Source organism: Protopterus annectens, chromosome 1.part2 (genome assembly GCF_019279795.1).
Source record: "Protopterus annectens isolate FY-2018-M chromosome 1.part2, PAN1.0, whole genome shotgun sequence".
Taxonomy (NCBI): Eukaryota; Metazoa; Chordata; order Ceratodontiformes; family Protopteridae; genus Protopterus; species Protopterus annectens.
This window is the reverse complement of record NC_056727.1, coordinates 832,834,225-832,858,398: the sequence shown is the minus strand read 5'-3', so window position 1 is coordinate 832,858,398 and position 24,174 is coordinate 832,834,225. Positions and strand designations below refer to the sequence as shown.

The window sequence follows — 24,174 nt, the reverse complement described above, 5'->3', positions numbered from 1 at the left end:
TATGAAGAGGATGAAAAATGGGAAGGTTGTTGGTCTGGATGACATACCTGTGGAAACATGGAAGTGTTTAGGAGAAATGTCAGTGGAGTTTTTAACCAGATTGTTTAATAAAATCTTGGAAAGTGAGAGGATGCTTGAAGAGTGGAGAAGTGTTTTTAACCAGATTGTTTAATAAAATCTTGGAAAGTGAGAGGATGCTTGAAGAGTGGAGTAGTGTTTTGGTACAGATTTTTAAGAATAAGGGTGATGCGCAGAGCTGTAGTAACTACAAAGGGATAAAATTAGTCACAGGATGAAGTTATGGGAAAGAGTAGTGGAAGCTAGGTTAAGAAGGGAGGTGATCATTAGTGAGTAGCAGTATGGTTTCATGCCAGGAAAGAGCACAACAGATGCAATGTTCGCTCTGAGGGTGTTGATAGAGAAGGTCAGAAGCAGTTGCATTGCATCTTTGTGGACTTAGAGAAAACATATGACACAGCGTCAAGAAAGGAGTTGTGGTATTGTATGAGCAGGTCGGGAGTGGCAAAGAAGTATGTAAGAGTGATACAGGATATGTACGAGGGTAGTGTGAAAGTGGTGAGGTCTGCGGTAGGAGTGACAGATGCGTTCAAGTTGGAGGTAGGATTACATCAAGGATCAGCTCTGAGCCCTCACGTATTAGCAATGGTGATGGACAGGATGACAGACGAGATCAGGCAGGAGTCTCAGTGGACTATGAGGTTTGCGGATGATATTGTGATATGTAGTGAGCCCACAGAAGAGGTTGAGGAGACCCTGGAGATGTGGAGATATGCTCTAGAGAGGAGAGGAATGAAGGTTAGCAGGTCTAAGACAGAATACATGTGTTGTGAATGAGAGGGAGGATGCAGGGAGTAGAGCTGGTGAAGGTAGACGAGTTTAAATACTTGGGATTAGCAGGACTAAGACAGAATATATGTGTGTGAATGAGAGGGAGGACAGGAGGAATGGTGAGGATGTAGGGAGTAGAGTTGGTAAAGGTGGATGAGTTGAAATACTTGGGATCAACAGTTCAGAGTATGGTGGGTGTGGATGAGAGGTGAAGAAGAGAGTGCAGGCATGGTGGAGTGGGTGGGGAAGAGTGTCAGGAGTGATTTGTGACAGACGGGTACCAGTAAGAGTGAAAGGGAAGGTTTACAAGAGGGTAGTGAGACCAGCTATGTTATATGGGTTGGAGATGGTGGCATTGACAAGAAGACAGGAGTCAGAGCTAAAGACATTATGACTTGCACTGGGTGTGGTTAGGATGGACAGGATTAGGAATCAGTATATTAGAGGGTCAGCTCAGGTTGGATGGTTTGGAAACAAAGCCAGAGAAGTGAGATTGCACTGGTTTGGACATGTGCTGTGCTGAGCAGGGAAACTGGGTATACTGGGAAGAGGATGCTAAGGATGGACCTGCTGGATAACAGGAAAAGAGGAGTGCCTAAGATAAGGTTTATGGATCTGGTGCGAGGTGGTTGATGTGGCAGAGTAAGATGCAGAGGACAGGAAGAAATGGAAACAGATGATCCACTGTGAATCCACCTTTCTTATCCATCCCATAGACTACTCTCCTGACACTTTAGTTGACTGAGTGTCCCACCTCAAGCACACCAACATTTCCTGTAAATTTAGTAACCTTCTCTGCAGTTCTACAAGACAAACGCAGAAACTTGCCATACACCAAGAGCTCCTTGCTCTCTTTTGTACTCAGTCTTTCTTTCTGCCTAGTACACATGCACTAATGAATTGGTTCTGTATTTCACTAACAAAAAAAAAAAATCTACACTGTAAATCATATTGTTTCAAAATATCTACACTCTATATAATGCGTGTCCAGTATCTAAACTTTGTATGCCTGTCTATTGTGTTAACTGAAGTGTAATATGACCCATTTGCACAGCTTTAGGAGCTCCCATGTGTACTGGCACAACTGAACAAATACGTTTCACAAATACTGTTGTTTTGTTATGTTGGTTGTACAGCCCCATGTAAAACATTAGCTGGCATGACTGTGTGCATTTCAGTTGCACTATCAGGCAATGTTTAATCTCAGTGTGTAGCACAGAGAGAATCTATCAAATAACCATACTTTATTAAATGAATCAATATTACAGAATACGATTTAGAGGTCTCCATTTTACTGTAACTTCAAATACTGAATGAAATACAACTGCTTATGTGTGTAAGGAAAGCCTTACCCCCCACCTCCAGCTTATATTACTTACAATGGCAGTCACAATAAAAAGGTGGCATTACAACAAGGGAAATAACTTTTACTTTGTAATTGTGATGACCATAACTACAAGTGTTACTGCAATTACTTCAAATTTATATTTGAATGTTTTTCATAGTCACTGTGAATGGCAGTAATTTTGTATTTTGTCTAATGATTACTTAACGGTCCTGGCAAAGGCTGCCCAGAGAAGCACAATATATACCAAGAAAGACAACAATGTGATGCTTCTGAGGTAAAAGGGGAAGTATCAGAATAGTAGACAGGTAATTCACTTCATTGTATTTAAGGTAAATTTTTTGGACTTGGGTTAAAAACCTTTAGGGTTACTTGTACAGTTTTAGGATTAAAGCTAAGACTTAAGGCTAGTGAGGGCGTTTTTAGAATTAAGGTTAGGTGTTTTAGGGTTATGGAGAGAGTGTAGGCTTAGAATTAGGGGACGGGGTTTTAGAGTTAGGGAAAGAGTACTAGGATTAAGGGTAGGAGTTTCAGGGTTAGGGCTAGCAATGACGGTTTGGTTTAGGGATAATGCTTTAGGATGACAAACAGAGTTTTAGCATTAAGTTTAGGGAGACAGCTTGAAGGTTAGGTAGAGCGTTTTAAGATCAGAATACTGAAAGGGTATCCAAGATTTTAAACTTGCAAGCAATCGCATTTTAGGAAGAAAGATAAGCATGCAAGCTCTATGTAATCACTGTTTTTTTTCATAGCAACCTACAGCTGCACTAAGAGGGAAAACTGATGATCCTCCCTCACCAAAATAAAAACAACTTAATATAATATGTATTTATGCTGTTTCTCAGCTAAGGCTGGAAGTAACCAGGGCTTCTTACTGTGCATGAGAGATTACTACACTTCACTATAAACACCTATGCACATGTCAGCGTACCTCTCAACTGTCCAGGATTTTCTGGTAAATCACTAAGGACTGAGGTCAGTAAATGACAACAGACATTTGAGTTTCGAAGTTCATATATATCGGAGAATGTATGCTAATGCATAACATTCCAATTTCTAAGAACAAGATTTAAAAATTGTCCTGACTTTGGGTCTTTGTCTCCCAATTATTTGTCTTTCATCATAATTACTGAGCCAAGACATTGGAAGGTATGTATGTCAACTGTACATACCTCTCAAGTGTACCTCATTACGAGGAATGTACCTCATTTGGGGTCTTAAAAAGTTCATGTTCCTCAAAGTTCCACATTGAAAGACTCTGTCACACATTCAGTGTTAGGAATTCTTGTAAGTGAATTCCATGGTAAATAGAAATTAATCCTATTCATTCATTAAAAGACCTTCTTTAGAAGTAAAACCAGCATATTTTATCCATCCTATGGCCTTCCTAAACCAGCATATTTTAACCATCCTATGGCCTTCCTAGGTGAAGTTGTTAGTAAGCCATTAGTATATGTTCCACATTTTGCCCATTTGTTCCACATTATGAGGGCTAGTGTTCCTCATTTTGGAGATGGAAGGTTGAGAGCTATGCAACTGTATACTATAACCGTGTTACTGCTATTACAGACTGGTCGTATCTGAAAAGGGCACAAGTGCCACTGCCAGTGCACTTAACCGGACTTCCTAAAGTTAAGTAAACAAATCTGATGGGCAACACAGTGGTATTTACTTAGTATATATCCCTGTCCAGCGGTGACGAAGCAGACTGCCTTTACTTCGGAGAGCACTCGAATGGTTTAAAGCAACTCATTACACCTTAGTTAAAACTAAAAATAATACACCATATATAAACAAGTAACCCATAACATGGAGCACGACTGACAGACGAAAACACGGCACATTTCAATCAGAAAATCAAATACGCCAGCATCATTTGGTTGATAGCGAACTTTACACCCTCCTGAAGCAGTTGCTTCTAGCACTACCATATTTCAAGTAAAGGAGGGGCACGAACCCCTACCCAATAAATAAACCAATAACAATTCCTTTTGCAGTAAACAAAATGGACAAGTTTGCTTTCATAACAATGAATTCTCAAATTGCCGATCGCATTAGAATAAACTAATATCAAGAGGAACTTCCACATTTTATATTGAAGACCACCATCACTATTATGATAAAGAATAGCATGAAACATGTTCTCAAAAAACGCAAAAGCATGCAATAAAGCTGTGAAGACCTCTCTCTGCACACATTTAAAGTTATTTCCAGCATCCTTCATATTCTGTTTAAATTTGAACATTTGTAATCCTTACCTTTTCCTGCAAACCACATTTTTCTGTAGGAATGGAACGATAAATAGCAAAAGCAGACATGCGTTTAATTTTCATTTTAGACTACTTAAAAAATAACAACATAGCAGCTTAACTTTCACGTGTCGCACTGCACAGCGTCCGTGCGTAATCGAACTACTTTCTGCCTCACTGCGCTTCAGTAATGCTTTTAAGCTTTAAACACTTATCTCAGTGTCAGTACAATGTTTGGAAATAGACACTTAATCTTCTCGTAGTGTATCACACTTCATTTGAATTTTAAATTATACAATCAAAACAAATCTTGCCGTTGGTTACTTTTAGCGACAATCCTCGCTTGCGTACTTGTTTTTCTGAATAAGTACAACACTTACGCTGGATCGTGGGAACTTGTGCCTGGGAAACAAAAAGTTTGCGTGTTTCATTATTATGCTCCCCAGGAAACGTAATCTAAGGATCTAAGTTCCCAAACATAAAAACTGTAACTATAAACCTAAAATATTAGCATTAATCTGTAAACTCTCACGCTAACCCTAAAATATACCTCTCCACCGTCCCTAATTTTCCTTCATTTTTTGTCCTGTCCCTCTAACATTTTTAGTTTTCTGATAAATCACTGATTATTAGAATCACTCAATAATGCCAGGCATTATTGGGTTTCGTTCTTATTGCTCTGAAAATGCAGCTAAACCTGAAGAAGCGTAATAATATTTAACACGTGTCTCTGATTTTGTGTCTCCTGTCCCTTTTTGGCCTTGTACAGAGTTTGTAAGCAAAGAATATGAAAAGTATGCCTTAAAATCCTAACACTAAAATCTTAACACTAAAACCCTAGCACTAATTCTAACTGTAACCATAACTCTGAATCTGGTTAAAGGTATAAGAGACACTTCAAACATCATAACTAAATACAAAAATAGAAAATATATATATTTTCCTCACATAAAAGCCAAATAGCTAGCTGAAGAAGCCAGACAAGTTTCCTCTTAGGCTTTCTACTCTTCAAATTGCTTAACCAAGCCACTCGTTGCCGCTCATCATGAATCCACCCCACAATACAATTTCAGAAGCCACCCTAAAATAACACCTGTACTCCAAATAGCCACCTCTAAATTTAACTGCACTGACCACAGTTTCTTGGTCCTAGGCTAGCCCCCAAACTATGGCAATTCCTACCTGAACATATAATTTAAATGCCTGAATACTGTAACTCCTGATGCCAATTCAAACAAAATTTTTCAAGAGAAATGTAAATACAACTGTAATAAGACAAATCGTTGTCACAAAATGAATCCAATGTCCTACTGCATCTACTCATTACCCTTTCCATTGACACCTCTATAACCCCCAAGATACAACAAACACCTTGTAAACATCTGTGACATTGTAAGGTATCGCCAGCTATGCCAGCAGAAGTAAGGCAGTGGATGTGTAACATATGCCAGCATAGCTAGCTGGCATTTTGTAAAAACAATACATGTCATTTGTATATCAAACTGATATGAACAGATGCTTGTGCTGAAAATGTATTTGTAAAGCTGATTGTGTTAAAATGTACCAACAGTGGTTCCTGCTGGACAGAAAAGAAATATACCTGTATGCCAGACTGTATTGTAACAGAGGATACTGGAAAAGAAGAGGTTAATCTCAGTCCAGCTAACTTTGACAAATAGTCTGAAATTAAATTACTTGGTTTAGGCCATAAAGAGTGTATCTTACACTTCTGATTGCAGCTAGAGATGAAATGTATGTGAAAACCAGGACAAGGAATCCTACTGTATTGTCCTTAGGGGTGAACTAATTACTACCCTGAAAGGGTGGAAGTTTTGAAATGGTTTTATAGCTTCCAGATGCTATAACACATCTCAGCAAAGCTATATCTGTGTGTATGGTAACACCTAAGGGCTATATTCTGGTTCAGGTTCTAGTAAAGGGGGATTAGTGTGGGAACCAGAGTAAGATGACCAGATGTATGTGTTGTCATTCTGTAATCTAGCACTGAAATTATGTTTTAATACTAGATAAGACAGAAGTCTCTTAGCAATCTGTTTCTGAAACCTGACAAAGAAGGAAGGACCACTCACCTACTTCATCTTGCCTTGCTTTAGTAACTAACCAGGGAATAGTAACTCTTTAAATCAGTCAGGGATATATAGTGGGATTAGTGAAGTACTGTTTTTTTCTGTATCTGTGTGAATCTATCCATTTGTATCATTTTTAATATTTCATGTGATTGAAACTCCAGTGTTTATTGTAAGTAGATATTTAGTATTTTCATGTTCCCATGTAAGAATCTTAGAGTAGCTGGCTTTGGAGTGTTCTGGTGGTGGTGGGACTACCTTATAGTCTGGGCATAGCTGGTAAATCTGTGTCAGCCTTTCCCAGGTGTGTGTGTGTGTGTGTGTGTGTGTGTGTGTGTGTGTGTGTGTGTGTGTGTGTGTGAAAATCAACTCTCAAAGAGTGTGTGTGTCAGCTACTTGGAGCAGGGACACAGAGCACTGGTTTCACAGAGAGGGTGGTGGAGGATCTGGATTGGAACACTCAGGTGAGGACTCAACTCTACAGCTGTGTCAGTGGGTAGCCTTATCAGGGGCCTGGAGAAAGAGAGAGAACCAGCCCCCAAGACTAAGTATGTTCCCTGTGTGCTCTTAAGGGAAATTGTGCTTGGTGCAGAGAGCTGCATCTGGAAACACTGTGTGTATCCATTTTTGATCCAAATGAACATCCCTCACCGGTGTCAGTGGTGAGGATTAAGTCTCCTTGATTACTAGCCCAGAGCAGGGATGTCACAATATCTATATAATTCTTCAACCCCTTATAATCCCCTCCATACTTACTTTTCCCTACTAACACGTGGACTTCCCTATAATCTCCTGAGTTTGCAATGCTTCTCTTTCTATTGATAAACATCCAACTTGATTCACCTCTGATTTTCCCCCAGCTTTTTGATCAAAATACATTGCTATCATAGAGAATTTATGTATAATATAATATAATTCACTGCTGTACCACTGGTTATCTTGTATTTGTATTGCATTTTCTGCTTGTGGTTTGTGTTGTAGTAACTGAATGTTCATTACAGACCCAGGCTGGACCTGCAATTGGCCATGCTTGATCATTGCTTTATTCGTAAACAAATGTAAATAAGTAAGCAAATAAGAACCAATTACACTGCTTTCAGAGAGTGATCTTTTGGATGCTGCAAGTAACTATTTTCAAAATATTTGTCCATGGCAAAAGCTGAGTTTTGTGTAAGGTGACATGAAGAACAATTAACTTGTTTCTGAACTGCTGATTTGGGTTGCCATGTTTTCAAATACCCAAAGTGGGACATTTTTTCATGGAAACTTGACATTTTGCAGAAGAAACCATATCAACAAAGGACTGGACTTCACTTTTTGGCAAAATAGAAGTTCCTCTTGTAGATTTTAAGTTGCTTCTGTTGTTTAGTATAATATGAAGCTGTTTCAGATACAACATAATTGTTTTATGCAGGAATTAGTGGAAACAAGGTATTTCAGATAACAAAATAATTGATTTATGCAACTCTAAATGGAAAATTAGGAAATTCATTTTGTCCTAAAATCTCAGAATATTTGCAGTTTTCCGTTTTTGTTTTGCACCACATATTCGACAGTCCATAAACACTAAACCACCACAGATAACAAAATAATTAATTTATGCAACTCTTAATGGAAAATTAGGAAATTCATTTTGTCCTAAAATCTCAGAACATTTGCAGTTTTCCGTTTTTTTTTGTTTTTGCAAAGAATGCAAGTGCTCAAATAGTGACTGTCCTGTGTAAAGAGGGATAGTTGTTGTTACCTTATTAGGATGTTATGCATGACAAAGCACAGGTTTAATGAGACTTGTGTGTGTGTGTGTGTGTGTGTGTGTGTGTGTGTGTGTGTGTGTGTGTGTGTGTGTATACGTGCGTGTGTATATTTAAATATATATATATATATATATATATATATATATATATATACACATATAGAGAGAGAGAGAGATGGGAAGCAAGCAGGGGACACATTGGTCAATCTCTTCAATTAGTAATACTTGACAAAGATAAAAATAATTAGGAATACTCTTAAAAATTAACAGAATCAGAATATTTTGATTCATACACTTTTTTTCTGAAGAACATAAAGTGCAATGTCTGTTTTAGCTACCTTTCCGGTACATTTCATATAACTTAAAAAGTTCATGGAACATGTTAGCAGCTGCAGTTGAATTAGTAACAGCAATCTTAGCAGAATTGTTAACATACAATATTTAATTTATTTTTCTGAATGATTATTTTTATTGTAGAATAAAACGAGTGGTGCATAGCACTTAGATGTCCCTGATTTTGCCTTAAAAATGTGACCTGTCCCTAATAAAAAATGTGATTTTATAGCATAACAGTGAAGAAATGAATTCACTAACACCAGTAATTACATTTTGAGCTGGATTCCATGGTACAGAAGGTTAAAGCCCTTACAGTATCCCTTAAATAACCTTTTTTCTGTTAGCAGCAAGGGTAGTGGAGGTGCAACAGGGAGAGAATAGGTTCATATTATCACAGTTTCATAGGTAAGTACTTAGCTAGCTGCCCTTGGGGGACACTTTAAGTCTAGCCAAGTTCTCTTTTTGTACTCAAAATAACCTATCCCACTTGGTTATAGCATGATCTTACTTATTCCATGGTCTGTAATTATATATTATCACTAATGAGAATAACTGGGATCATACCATAGATAATTTGAGGGGAGATGTGCATAAGATACAGTAGGAGCTGCCTCTGTCCATTACTAGTACAGGGGGCAGTCCTGGTGTAAATGTTCTCTTTCCCATCCATAGATCTAAGTTGCACTTGAATATGGACGGGGATGAACTTTGTTTTATGTGGATGGTGAGTCTGTTCCACAGCAGCAGTATCCTCTCCTCTGCAAGATATACCTGTCCCTCTAAACTGTTCTGTTGAAACTGCAGAAGAGGTTTAGATCTCTAGACTGAGTATTTTTGATGCCATGCGACTTGCTGATGTGCAGTAACTCCATCAGTAATAGGTTGGAAGATGTCTTGTACGCCAGACACAGGTCACCTCTTAGCAGTCTGTAGGATATGGAATATGGTGTCAGGGTTTTGAGTCACTCCATGTAGGACATGTTGTTTAGGCCTTGTATCTTTTTATTAAGGTATCTCTGTGGGTGTTTCAGTTGTTGCTTGTGCCTGGACAGATACATGCCAAAGAGGGTATTATATTCAATGACTTGCCTAATTAGGACTGAGAAAAGGGGGACAATGACATCCATAGGTCTAGACACTATGAATTTTTTATAAACTGTGCAGTATAGAAGGACTTTCTTACAACAATGGACACATGTTGGTCAAAAGTTAAGTCTCTGTCCACATAAGTTCCCAAATCCTGAACAACTGGTCAACTCCTTGGGACATATAAATAGAATATTTATAACAGCAGATGTCAGCTTGCCCATCCTGGGGGGAGGGAGGCAACCTGGGCTCATTGCAGTAAAGCAGCATAAAGATCCAAATAGACTCCATGTTTTATAAGTGGGGTCCTGCTTAGTCAGGAGGTTGCACATGGCTGGAAGGGTACATGCACCTCCTGAGGGCAGCAATCGTGGAGCTTCCAAAGCTGATGTAATGTGACAGGAGTTAGGATACACTATCCAGCAGCAGTATGATCTCACACCGGTGTCCTCGGTCTCCTCACCAGCCCTGGATGTGGATCAGGTTGAGCCTCGTGGAGGCTAAAGAGAGCTTGGTAGACCCAGTCAATAAGGAGAGAAGCTGATGGGACAAAATTTAGAGGCTTTTGTCTTGAAGAAATGCATACTAATTAAAATCCACACATTCTAGCTGCTTTCCAAATGAATAATATCCACAGAGGTTTCCCTTATTTTTGGACCTGTGTCCCTCATCATTTTGTCTTTGTCAATGATTCTTCAGTGATTAATTTTTTTATCATAAATCATCATCATCTTTCGGCTTTTCCCATTAGGGGTCGCCACAGCGGATCATCTCTTTCCATTTCTTCCTATCCTCCTCATCTTGCTCTGTCACACCAACTGCCTGCATGTCCTCTCTCACCACGTCCATAAACCTTATCTTAGGCCTTCCTCTTTTCCTCTTACCTGGCAGCTCTATCCTTAGCATCTTTTTCCCAATATACCCATCATCCCTCCTCAGCACATGTCCAAACCAATGCAATCTCGTCTCTCTTGCTTTGTCTCCAAACTGTCCAACATGAGCTGACCCTCTAATATACTTATTCCTAATCCTATCCATCCTAGTCACACCAAGTGCAAATCTTAACATCTTTAACTCTGCCACATCCAGCTCTGACTCCTGCCTTTTCGTCAATGCCACTGTCTCCAACCCATATAACATAGCTGGCCTCACTACCCTCTTGTAGACCTTCCCTTTCACTCTTACTGGTACCCGTCTGTCACAAATCACTCCTGACACTCTTCTCCACCCATTCCACCCTGCCTGTACTCTCTTCTTCACCTCTCTTCCACATTCACCATTACTCTGAACTGTTGATCCCAAGTACTTAAACTCATCCACCTTTACCAGCTCTACTCCCTGCATCCTCACCATTCCTTTACCCTGCCTCTTATTTACACACATATATTCTGTCTTAGCCCTGCTGACCTTCATTCCTCTGCTCTCTAGAGCATATCTCCACCTCTCCAGAGTCTCCTCAACCTGATTCCTACTCTCACTACAGATCACAATGTCATCTGCAAACATCATAGTCCACGGGACCTCCTGTCTGATCTCATCTGTCAACATGTCCATCACCACTGCAAATAAGAAAGGAATCAGAGCTGATCCTTGATGTAATCCCACCTCTACCTTAAACGGATCTGTCACTCCCACTGCAGTCCTCACCACTGTCATACTACCCTCATACATATCCTGTACCTGCATTCTCCAAGTCTACAAAGACACAATGCAACTCCTTCTGACCTTCTCTGTATTTCTCCAATAACACTCTCAGAGCAAACATTGCATCTGTAGTGCTCTTTCCTGGCATGAAACCATACTGCTGATCATTAATCATCACCTCCCTTCTTAACCTAGCTTCCACTACTCTTTCCCATAACTTCAAGCTGTGACTGATCAATGTTATCCCTCTGTAGTTACTGCAACTCTGCACATAACCCTTATTCTTAAAGATAGGTACCAAAACACTTTTTCTCCACTCATCAGGCATCCTCTGACTTTCCAAAATTTAATTAAACAATCTAGTTAAAAATTCCACTGCCATTTCTCCTAAGCACCTCCATGCTTCCATTGGTATGTCATCTGGGCCAACAGCCTTTCCATTCTTCATCCTCTTCATAGTTGTCCTTACTTCCTCCTTGCTAATCTGTTTCACTTCCTGATTCACTATCCCCACATCATCCAACCTTCTCTCTCTCTCATTCTCTTCATTCATCAGCCCTTCAAAGTACTCTTTCCATCTACTCAACACACTCTCCTCGGTTGTGAGTACATTTCCCTCACTATCCTTTATCACCCTTACTTGCTGCACATCTTTCTCAGCTCTGTCCCTCTGTCTAGCCAATCTGTACAGGTCCTTTTCTCCCTCTTTAGTGTCCAATCTCTCATACAACTCTCCATAAGCCTTATCCTTAGCTTTCGCCACCTCTGTCTTTGCCATGCGCCTCATCTCCTTATACTCATGTCAAAATTTTTTTTATCATAAATATATAGTACTAATTGTAGAAAATTTTGATTAGATGTATATGATACCAATTTTACTTTATATCATATTTCATTGCTTCCTTATTTGAATTTACTGCTTCTTAGAATTTTTGTGATGCATCTTATGCACTTACTCATTTGAATATATATATATATATATATATATATATATATATATATATATGTGTGTGTGTGTGTGTGTGTGTGTGTGTTGTGTTGTGTATTTCTGTGTACCTTGTATTTGCCTACTTTGTCCAGGTCCAGGCTGAAAAGGGTCGTTGGACCAGACTATTTTCCAAGATAACAAATGTTAAATAAATAAAAATGAAGACTATACCTATTTAAGGATGTCATTTTACCATACCTACCATCCAGAACAGCCTAACTTATGTTTTTGTTATGACCATATATACCAGCAAGCTGTATATTCAGTTAATTCTGTATATAATGGGGGAGGGTTAGCACCCCTGCCTTAATCCAGTAAGTTCAAAAAGGGGAAGAGGGCGTTAAGGCATGGACCGGTACCTTGGCAGAAAAAGAAGGAATAGAAACAATAGTTTGCCAGTCACCAAATGTGTGTGTTCTGAAACATGAGCAGTTCATTGTAAATTTCATGCAAAATGCATGGCAATCCTTTTCTCAAAACTGTTTAGAAGTGGGAATAGAAACTGTAAAATGATGCAACAAAAAGTGTATAAGTGTTTCACTGGCATTACTCATAATTTGTCTTTAAGGCATGCCTAGACATTATCTTCTAGCCAGCTGTACTGTCTTAGAAGGTGAATGAAGTTAATTTAGTGGACTGGGCTGCTGTTAGCAGTACATGGGGGAGGAAAGGGGCAATGCTACTTAGCCTGCTCACTTTTCCTCAGGGAAAGTAGGAAAGAGCCTTTGTCTGGCACACTTTCTTGGTAGAATTTGGGGACCAGAGTTGACAAGTAGGTGCTGTGTGCAAGGGGGATGTGGGCCAAGATTACATCACACACAAAAGCATGAATGGCAATAACAAGGCCAATTGTACACCAACCCCTGGATGCTATAGGCATGCACATGGGACAGCAGGACTTACAAGCAAAAATCGAATTCTTCCATTATGTGGATAATGACCCATGATTACAGTCTTTTGTATGGTGGGTGTTGAGGTGCAGGGAAGCATATAGCTTATGGTACATGATGATCCCTGGAGTTCTTCTCTATACATGGATGCTCCTCTCAGAGTTGAGTATAGTTGGTTGACCTTAATCAAATTACTGTGAAAAAGTACTGCTGATTGGAGGCAAAATATCCAAATGTTGCTGCAACTCAAATATACGTCTACTGATTTTTGGGTGAAGAATGTTACGTACTAGGGTTACGTATCAGAATATCTGACAAAGCAAAACTTGAATCAGAAGAAAGTCTGAGTCCTGGCTGTTGAGGTGAGTCCACTTCAGAAGTCAGTTTTAAGAAAAGTTAATTGCATAGACTTGTCAAAGAATAGCATTATATTTAAGATTATTTCCAATGCACATCAGAATGCAAAAGTGTTATAGGATATTAGATCCATCTAGTCTGAACCAGTTTCTCAAGGTAAAAAAAAATTCAAATCCTTTTCCTCTTTCTCAAAGGAAGTATGGATGGTTACTCTGGGTTTGAAGGATACTTGTATTTTCATGTCCAGTAGGAGGTATTTTCACATCCTGCAGAAGGGGTTTTCATCTTTCAATATGAGAATTATTCCTTCTACCTGTTGTGGAAAAATATTTTGTCTCATGTTTATTCTTCACTAAATACATATTAACTTGTAGTTTCTTCACAAATTAGTCAAATAAAATATTTATGATATGTTTATGTCAAAGGAAACTGAAAAACAGAGGCATAATTATACAATAGACATGTTCATATAAGTAGTGGCCTTATTTTTAAGTGCCTTACAAGTGCATTTTTTTTCTATTAGCAAACTATAGTGTACTGACAAATAACTGAAGGCAAAGTAAGTGCTGAATGAGTTAAGGGATGTTGTGCTATGTTGAAATGTCTAGTTTTAGAAAGTAAATTAATTGTGCCAGGTTTCTGTGGTAGCCAGATTAATCAGCAGTACACTCTAGCCTTTTATGCTGGGGGATGAGTTTTTACAAGGCTGTCTGTGAGATAAGAGTGTACTGGTACTGAATGTTACAAGGTTGAACAATACTAAATTTTAAACACAGGTGGCCTATGTTTTCAAATGCATATTTGTGAAATGTTCACATGAAGCTCTAAGTGAGAAGCATGAGGGATGAGGAAATTTCTAAATACATTGATTTGTAGAACCCTATAGGTCCCTTCGGACTCAGTTACACAGCAAACTTTTTCACTTTTTCTAGCATGCGAAGGGTCAGTTGCTAGCGTCCTCTCCTGTTCAGCTGGTGAATCTGGGCATCTTGAGGCAATGTTACAATTGCCTCATGTACACAGACAACCCACTCCTTCTCCCACAAAACACAAATACATGTGAGAGATGCAACTATATAGCCAAACGAGAGGCTGAGCTCTCTCAACTCAGGACTGGCAAGACCAGACAGGAGGAGAAGGAAACCACGCACACCACAAACCCAGTTTCACATAGAACTATCACAACTGCAAAACAAACACATAAACACACAAAGACATACTGAGGCACTGATCAAAAATCTACCAAAACTACAGAGGCCTCCAAAGCAGACACCCAAGCAACTGCCACCTCAAGACATAAGACATGCAACACATAGTTCTCAAAGTCAGTGTGCTAAACAGTCACAGCCCTTAAGGCCAAACACAATGCCAGACACACTTGTTATAGGTGACTCCATAGTCAGACACACTGCCACTCACCAGACTGAACAAGGAAAAGATCACAGTAAGCTGCCTGTCAGGTGCTAGAATCTGCAACATAACACAAGCACTCAGGTCACTCCACAGCAAGTACAAGTATGACTCAGTCATTGTCCATGCCGTGTGAATGACCTGAGGCGTGACGCACTCTCCCTGGACATACAAAAGAGACTTATGTAGCCTAGGCCGTGATGACCCTGACCCTGAGCAGTATCCTACCCTCACCAAGAATGATGCCACAATACAGAGACAAAATGATCAGCTTTAATAATTGGCTTAATTACTGGTGTCATTCTAAGGGGATCCAATGTCTGTCTGCCTGGGATGACATGCTTGACAAGCCACGCTGTCCAAGGGACGGGCTTGCACCTGTCAGCAAGGCTCAAATGATAAACCTACCGCCCTAGAAAACAAAAATGGAGAAAACTAAAAGTCTAAACCTCAAGATGCACCTCCTCAGTATGGAGAACATCGATGTCTGTGCTGTGACTGAAACCTGGTTCAAGGCTCCTGAGAGCACCCCAGCACTATCAGGTTATACCTCATATCATGCCCGCCCCAAAATCCGGACCACCACATCCATATTCATAAAGGATACCCACACCTCCAGGTTAGTGGCAATGGCATCGGAGACCATCCAGGTGCAATTAACCATAGGTAAAACTGCCCTACAGTTTGTAACATGCTACAGACCACCTTCTCAAACTCAGGAAACCCACACAGCCTTCCTGAAGACACTGGAGAGTATGAATGTCTAACACCATCATATTGGGTGACTTCAACTACCCAAACATAGACTGGGAACATTACTCAAGCCCCAACAAGGTTCCTTGAGTTCATAAACTCAAATGCTATGGAACAACTAGTCACCATTCCCACAAGAGGAGAAAATATACTAGACCTGATCATCACAAACATGGGGACAAAATGCTCCACACCGAAGTATATCCCTCATTGGTGAGATCAGACCATAAATTAATCTCACTGGAGATCCACATCCCGCCACCCCAGCAAAAGACCACAGTGAAGAACTTCTCAAAAGCAAACTTCACACTTCTTAAGACTGGAGTGGTATCCTTCAAGGCCCCGAGCCAGTGGAAACCACAACCCACGCGCTGAAACCCTTACAAATGCCCTCCAGGAATGTATGGATCAAATCAAGACCCTTTCCACCAAAGGCAGGCTGGTCTGGTGGTGGACTCCAGCCATAAACAAACTCTACAACAAGAGGAGAAAGCTACTACATGACAGAGCAAAATCCCTAAATGGGAAGGCATCTCTGATCAATACTAGCAAAAACTACGATCACTCATAAAATCATCCAAGGCCAACTTTGAGAGAAAAATAAAGACAATCATAAAGCCTTCTTTAGCTATGTTAGAAACCTGGGTGGAAACTCCCAGATATGCTCAGAATTAGTCCAAAATGATAAAATCACTGAACCCACAGACATTGCCAACATACTGGCAGACAGGTTCAGTGCAAATTCTCCCCCAAAAGGAGAAATATCTATCCCACCAGAGTCTAGCCTCCCAAACATCTCAGATGCCCAGGTGAGAGCTGAAAACACAGCATCAATGGGACCGGACGGGTCCCCCGGCTGTGCTACATGAACTCAATGACCTGAAATTACCGCCCCAGACAAGCCTTGTCTGCAAAGCTATGGAGAGGATCATAATGGAACTCATAAATAAAGACATTGGGGACCTACAGACACTGGATAGATCCTGCCTCTTGAACTTGGTCGACTTTTTTCAAACAGTCACTAAGGCCATTGATGACTCAGGCATCATAGAAAAGCTCACCAGCTTAGATGTAAACCCATATGTCACAAGATGGGTTGCAAACTGGCTCAAGGACAGAACACACAGGGTAAGAGTTGCTGGTGCCATGTCAGACTCTAAGCTGGTCATGTTATTTTTCTGAAGTGCAGGCAAACATAATGACTGCAAACTGGGCACCATAATTGACACTCCATCAGACACAGACATCCTCCAGAAAGGTCTCATAGAAATGGATAACTGGTGCCAGAGTCATGGCCTTAAGCTAAATGCCAAAAATGTATAGTCATACCCTTTGGGAAAAACAAGGTACCCTAATTACCACATAGGTGGTAATCCATTAAACACGGAAGAAGTTGGGACCCAAGTTGACAGTAACCTCTCTTTGACACTCACATTGCCAAAGTGGTTAGGAAGACCTTCTACATTGCCCACCTGATCATGAAGGGATTCACATCCAGATCAGTTCACTTATCAGACCAATGATTGAGTACAATGAAAGGATAAAGGGGCTCAAATATGTGTCATAATGCCGACTGAAGAAACTCCAGCTCTATTCAGTCGCATACCCGCTGCTCGCCATGTCCAACCCGGAATTAATGGACATGCTCCACCTCAAAAATCCAGATTCATCACCCAGAGACTGAATCATCTCTGTATCACTGCTGAACAGAAACTAATGGGTATAGTATTCTCATCCTAAGGGGTGGTGAAAGCCACACACACTCTGGCTAGGCTTATAAATGCCCTAGGGCAGATAGCCTAGTATGAACCTATGAACCTATGAACAGTTCTGCATGCATGAAATTGATAAGAAAAGGTATATATGAAGTGTTTCTCTTTGTTCTTTGAGACTGGTTCTGAAAGTATTAGCAGGCAGTCTCCTAGCTCTGTTTATGCAATAAACAAATACTTTGCACATCCTAAACCATCATTCTTGACTGAGTAAAAAGGTAAAACTCTTTGTTACTTAATTTGTACTTTTAACATTTGTTGCCATAAAACTTGGATTTTGAACTTTGATACTGCTGCAGGGCAGCATGGAATAAATTATAACAGCCAAGTAGAGAAAGCCATTCTGTGAGTTCCACGCTGTTTTGTATGGAATAGTCAAATATTTGGATATCTAACTATTCAGGCTGTACAAATATGATAAACTAGGTGGGGGAAAATTGATTAGTGGAAAAAAATGTTTTGTTTTTTTTTGTTTTTGTTTTTAGATAAGTGTAGTTAGGGTGGAATGAGTGAATAACTGTTTTTGTTGAATAACTGAATTTGCTTGATAGTTGTATGTAAAGTAATAGTGGGAGGATCCCACAGGAAATAAGGAACAGTTTATTAATTTGTAAGTGTGTGATGTCCCCTCCTGGGCCAGTAATCAATAAGAGTTAATCATTATCACTGACACTAGTGAAGAATGTTCACTTGGAACAAAAATAGATACACACAGTATTTCCAGATGCAGCTCTCTGCATCAAGCACAATTTCCTTTAAGAGCACAAGGGAACACATTCAGTCTGGGTTCTGGGTTTCCTTCTCTCTCTTTCCAGGCCCCCACTAAGACTCCCCACTGGCACAGCTGTAAAGTTGAGTCCTCAGCTAAGTGTCCAAGCCAAGTCCTCCAACACCCTCTCTGTGAAACCAGTGCTCTGTATCCCTGCTCCAAGCAGCTGACACACACACTCTTTGAGATTTGATTTGCACACACACACACACACACACACACACACACACACACACACACACACACACACACACACACACACACACACACACACACACACACACACACACACACACACACACACACACACACACACACACACACACACACACACAAACCTGGTCAAGGCTGGTACAGATTTACTTGCTCTGCTACCCTTTGCCCAGACTGAAAGGTAGTTACTGCCACCAAACACTCCAAAATCAGCTAGTCTAAGGCTCTTACAATGGTACCCAGTTATACTCAGTGAAATTAATATTAATGCAAATGGTAATGTTGACCAAGCAGCAAGGGTTTCAGGAGTGGCCATAGTGTCACCAAATAAATATAAGTACTCTCAAATGTTAAAATATTCTCTAAAAGACCAACAACAATGAATAGTTTAAATATATTTAATAATAAATAATTAAAAACACACAAAAATGCTAAATATCTGTTTATAATAAACACCAGAGTTTTAATCACAGGAAATATTAAAATAACACAGATGAACAGATTCACACAGATAAAGAAAAACAGTGGTTAACTAATCTCACTGTATTTTCCTAACTGCTCTAAAGAATTACTATTCCCTAGTTACTTACTAAAGCAAGGCAAGATGAAGTAGGTGAGGGTCCTTCTTTGTGAGGTTCCAAAAACAGACTGCTCTGAGACTTTAGTCTCATCTAGTATTAAAACATCATGATGTCACATACATCTGATCACCTGATTTTAGTTCCCACACTATTCCCTTTGCTAAAGGTTGCCAGGATTTAGCACAGATGTGTTACCTTACACACCAAGAGCTTTGCTAAGATCTGTTGCAGCTTCTGGAAGTCATAAAATAATTTTCAACTTCCACCCTTCCAGATTAGCAATTAGCTCACCCCCAAGGACAATACATAATGTTTCTTAGTACAGCCTTTTTGTCTTTGGCTGCATTAAGACCCGTGAGATACAATATTTGTGGCCTAAATTAAGTAATTTAATTTCAGGATATTTTTCTAAAAGTTAGGTAGGGCTGAGCCTAACCTGTTCTCTTCTAGGATCCTCTGTTACAATATTAATTTCAACAGTTATAATACAGTCTGACATACAGGTGTACTTCTTTTTTTTTTCTATCCAGTAGGACCCACTTTTGGTACATTTTTAATAGAAACAGCTTCACAAATACATTTTCAAAAGAAACACTTGTACAAATCAGTTTGCTACACAAATAACATATAATTCTTTACAAAACTCCAGCTAGCAATGCTGGCATATTTTACACATCCACTGCCCTACTTCTCCTCGCATAGCTGGCAATACCTCACATCATCACAATGTACACACAAAAAAGACAAAATTAACACAAGGAGGCACCTTGTGTTGGTGGTACCCTCAAGAGAGAAGACTAAAAGGTAAGGAGTGTGAGAGATATTGTGTGTATTGTTAAATGTATGACTGAGGAAAAAGTTAAATCAAATCCATGAGCCCATAACATGCTGGGATATAGGTGTGTGCTGTTAAATCAAATTCATAAGCCCATAGCACATTGGGACGTAGGTGTGAATGTGTGAAAGTACCCTTAGAGGGTCCAAAAGAATGGTCAGTTCTGGACACAGTACCTATCCACCCCATTTTCCTGATCTCATTGCTGGAGTTGTAAATTCTGAGTTCATGATGGGATGAAAGCAAGGGGGTGCTGTGGGAAAAGGCTGATCAAAACCCTTCCTATAAAATTGTACAACGACAGAATACCTACCCTTCCCTCCCTGAATGGTGTGTGAATTAGTGTACTCATTTTTGCTGAATTACCAGGATTCAGGATCTACAATATAAGTCTTAATAGTGAAAATGGGAACAAAGTAAAGTAGGTAGGATCAAATCCCTGCAAAAGGAACACCTGCAGATCGTGTGTATCATAATTATGGGAAGAAAAGTTGTAGGTATTTGAATGAGTGGTTTCAGCTTGCAAAAATTGCCCTGGTGAAGTATTTCCATTAAATGGAACTTATGATAGGGATAAATTAGGGAATTTGAGAGGTATTTTGGAAGGAAAGAAAAACAAAATAAGTGCGGAACAATGGGCAGTATGTTATTCTTGGTATACCAAAGCCCTTAAAAGAGAGAAGGAATCAGCATTAAGAGGATCACAGAATATTAATAAGAAGTTACTATAACAGGCAAAGAGGTTAAGAAGCCAGCACAGACTAGTAAAAAGAGATCCCTTTATCCTGTCTTGGCAGGTTTGGAAGAAACTGGGGATGGACAAAAAGCAGAGACTTCAGAAGAGGATAATAATCCTGCAGTAGCTACTGCACCTGCACCCCTATATGCACTGGTGTGGGTAGCTCCTACACAAGATTCCACTGTTTCTCAGACCCTTGCATTTCGATCAACTGTCCATTGGATGCCAGGTCAGCATGGTATTGTTACATTTCAACCAAATTCCCCTGTTCAACCCTCATCTTTAGAACAGGTATCTGCAGTCATGGAGGTTTCTTCTTCTTCTTCTTCTCATTTCCAACAAGCTTCCTCCTCTCCAACAGGAGCGCTAGTATTTGATACACCCATAGCCCACTACATACGCTCACATGACAAAGTAGCACAAGAGGTTGTTGCCTCTGTAGAGGATCTTTTGGCACCACTCAAGAAAAATGTTGGGGGCCAATAATAGAGAGCTTGTTCATCACCCCTGGACTCCTGATGATTTACATACTATGTCCAAAAGCTTTTCAAATATTAGAGAAGATCTGTTACAGTTTAAAGATGAATTGAAATCACAATAGAATGTTACAATTAGACAGATTTGAACCAACTGCTTCGGGTAGTCGCTTCAGATGAAATAACAAAACAGTTGCTTGAAAAGGCTGAAATATCAGATTTTACTATCACAGGAAATGCACTTATAGAAAAAAAGACAGGGCTTTTAAATAAAATTACATAAGTATGTCAGGTTAAGAGAGACTGGTCTAAGATACAGGCATGTAAACAAAATAAAGGGGAAACCCTGCAGATTACTTGAGTTGTCTCAAAGCAATCTTTGCTTCACATCAAGAATCTCTGATCTGGAAGGACAGGCTAAGCCAGCTGCTACAGCTGCTTTTGTGCAAGATCTGCAAGCCCCTGTACAAAATTAAACAAAGCAAGTGCTCATAGACTGGCAGGGGAAAGGACTTGGAGTCTTTATTAAATGCTGAAAATCACTGTACTGAGTATCAGGAAAATGCAGAAAGGAGACTGAGGATAAGCTATTAAGTTTGCAAATAAGACAGAAGTACCAAGGGGATGAAACAGGGGCAGGGGAAGGGGGAGAGGAATTGCTAGGGGATTTAGTAAAAGTACTGGTTGAAGGGAACAAGGTGCGGCTGGTCGGCAACAACGAGCTGGCAGTGCCCCTCCTGCCTCATCTGATGGATCTGGCTTCAATTGTGGAGAAGCAGGACATTGGAGAGGAGAATGCCCACACAAGAAATTACAGACAGTCCAAGATACCTGGACTGAATAAAAGATGAATTATTGCAATACTGCACTTCCTGCACCACCTCCTCAAATTGGAAGGAGCCAGGAAACACCATACTGACTATGCCAGGATAATGAAACTGAAATAAATCTTGATCCTCTGCTGCCAATAGATCAAAAGGGAGCCTACATTAAAAATAGAAATAAATTCAAAGGAAATTCTTTTTCAAGTAGACAATGGAGCCACCAGATCTTATTAAAGGTTACTTCAGGTAGGCAGATACTGGTATCAAACCATAAAGTAAAAGTGGTTGGTGTAACAATAGCTGTCACTTTAGGACCTATTGTGGAAAAGCATTCTTTATTTCTGAGTACTACTGCACCGGTGACCTTGCTAGGAAGACACCTGATGTGCAAACTGGGCTATACTATTTACTGTACACCAGAAGGAGTGTATTTGGATGTTCCAACAGAATCAGAGGAGGAAGTATTAGCAGCACAAGCTGAGGAACAGCCTGTTGAAGGCATACAGACAGCAGAAGAACTACTGCAGCAGGTACCTGCAAACTTATGGGCTAAACGTGCAGAACCAGTAAAAATACAATTAAATTTATCCAAATCTCTCCCTAGAGTTCTGCAGTATCCACTGAAACCAGAGGAAGAGCAGGGAGTTAAACCTGTAATTTAGTCTCTAATGCAACAAGGAATTATAGTACCAGCTAAAAGCCCTTGTAATACTTTCATTCTCCCTATAAAGAAGCCAGGAAAGGATACTTATAGAGTTCTGTAAGATTTAAGGGCTGTGAACAATGCAGCATTACCAACCTTTTCTGTAGTTCCAAATCCAGCAACAATACTGAGTTGCATACCACCTACAGAAAAATATTTTTTCTGTGATAGATTTGTGTTCAACATTCTTTTCTATACCTATCCATCCTGAAAGTCAGTTTCTGTTTGCTTTTTAACAGTACACCCGGACAAGATTACCACAGGGATACGCTGAATCGCCTTCATTATTTTCTCAAATTGTAAGAAAGGATTTGAAAGATGTGACATTCCCAGGTGGGTCTGTGTTAGTGCAATACATAGATAATTCACTAATAGCATTTGATTCTTTTCAGCATTGTCAGCAGGATATAATATACCTTTTAACTACTCTTGCGGAAAAGGGACATAAGGTGTCAAGAGAATAACTACAGTTATGGTCATCTCAGGTATATTATCTTGGTCATCTGATATCTCAGGGTAGTAGGCAAATGCTACCATCTCGTATTGAGACAATAGCTAAAACAACATGCCCAACTACTCAGCATCATCTTAGATCTTTCTTAGGTATGAAAGGATATTGCAGACAATGGATATCTAACTATGCAGAAATTGCTAAACCTTTGCCAAATCTCTTTTTTCCCCAAACATCTTTATTAAAATTTCACATATGACAAAGGCAATCTTACATTTACATAAACGAAAAACATATAAAAAGATACCACTTTAGTTGCAGGTTACATCGCAGACACCATTGAAACAACTGTAGCTGCAGACATTATACATCACTTATAAATCATCCAGTCATTGCAGTTAAGCATTATATGGCTCATTCAAATCCTGCCTCTTAAACATCGTTCCTGCTCTGCATATATTATTCCCACAATTCCCATTTTTTTTGATGTAGCTTGCGCCTTCCGTTTTCTAAAAATCCCAAAACCTTTGACAAATTTCTTAAAACAGGATACACCAGAACCCCTCCCTTGGAATAGTGAAGAGGAAAATTAATTTTAGAATTTAAAGCAAGCTTTAGCTACTACCCCATCTTTAGGGTTACCAGATTATGGAAAGACTTTCATTTTATTTTGTCAAGAAAGAAATGTATTTGCTCAGGGAGTGCTTGCACAGAAACATGAGGACAACTATCATCCATTAGTTTGTTATAGTATGGCACTTGACTCTTGCAAAGGGGTTTCCACCATGTTTAAGGGTGGTGGCTGTTGCTGCCATTTTAGTCAATCTTGCACAATCATCGGTGCTCGGGCATGATCTTACGGTAGCAGTCCTTCATTCTGTATCATTTATTTTACTTAAAATGAAAACTCATCCCTTCTCAACTGCACATCTAACTAAATATGAACTTACTCTTCCTGATCCATCTATTTCTCTCATACACTGTCTTGTTCTAAATAAGTGTGTGTGTGTGTGTGTGTGTGTGTGTGTGTGTGTGTGTGTGTGTGTGTGTGTGTAACTAATTAT

The 24,174-nt window shown here is 39.7% G+C and overlaps 1 protein-coding gene across 3 annotated transcripts in view; it reads right to left on the bottom strand.

The window, feature by feature from the left end:
• The window catches only part of RIOX1 (ribosomal oxygenase 1), a 1,390,763-nt gene that overhangs the window by 1,244,549 nt on the left and 122,040 nt on the right, over window positions 1-24,174 (bottom strand). The window contains exon 1 of one of the 3 annotated variants that reach the window (XM_044059122.1): window positions 4,453-4,839. The exons of the other annotated variants lie outside the window; for them this stretch is intronic. Within the exon in view, the coding sequence (XP_043915057.1) occupies window positions 4,453-4,527 (75 nt within the window). The 5' untranslated portion in view covers window positions 4,528-4,839. Of the gene's footprint in view, window positions 1-4,452; window positions 4,840-24,174 lie in introns of those variants that run through there. 3 annotated transcript variants of the gene reach the window in all.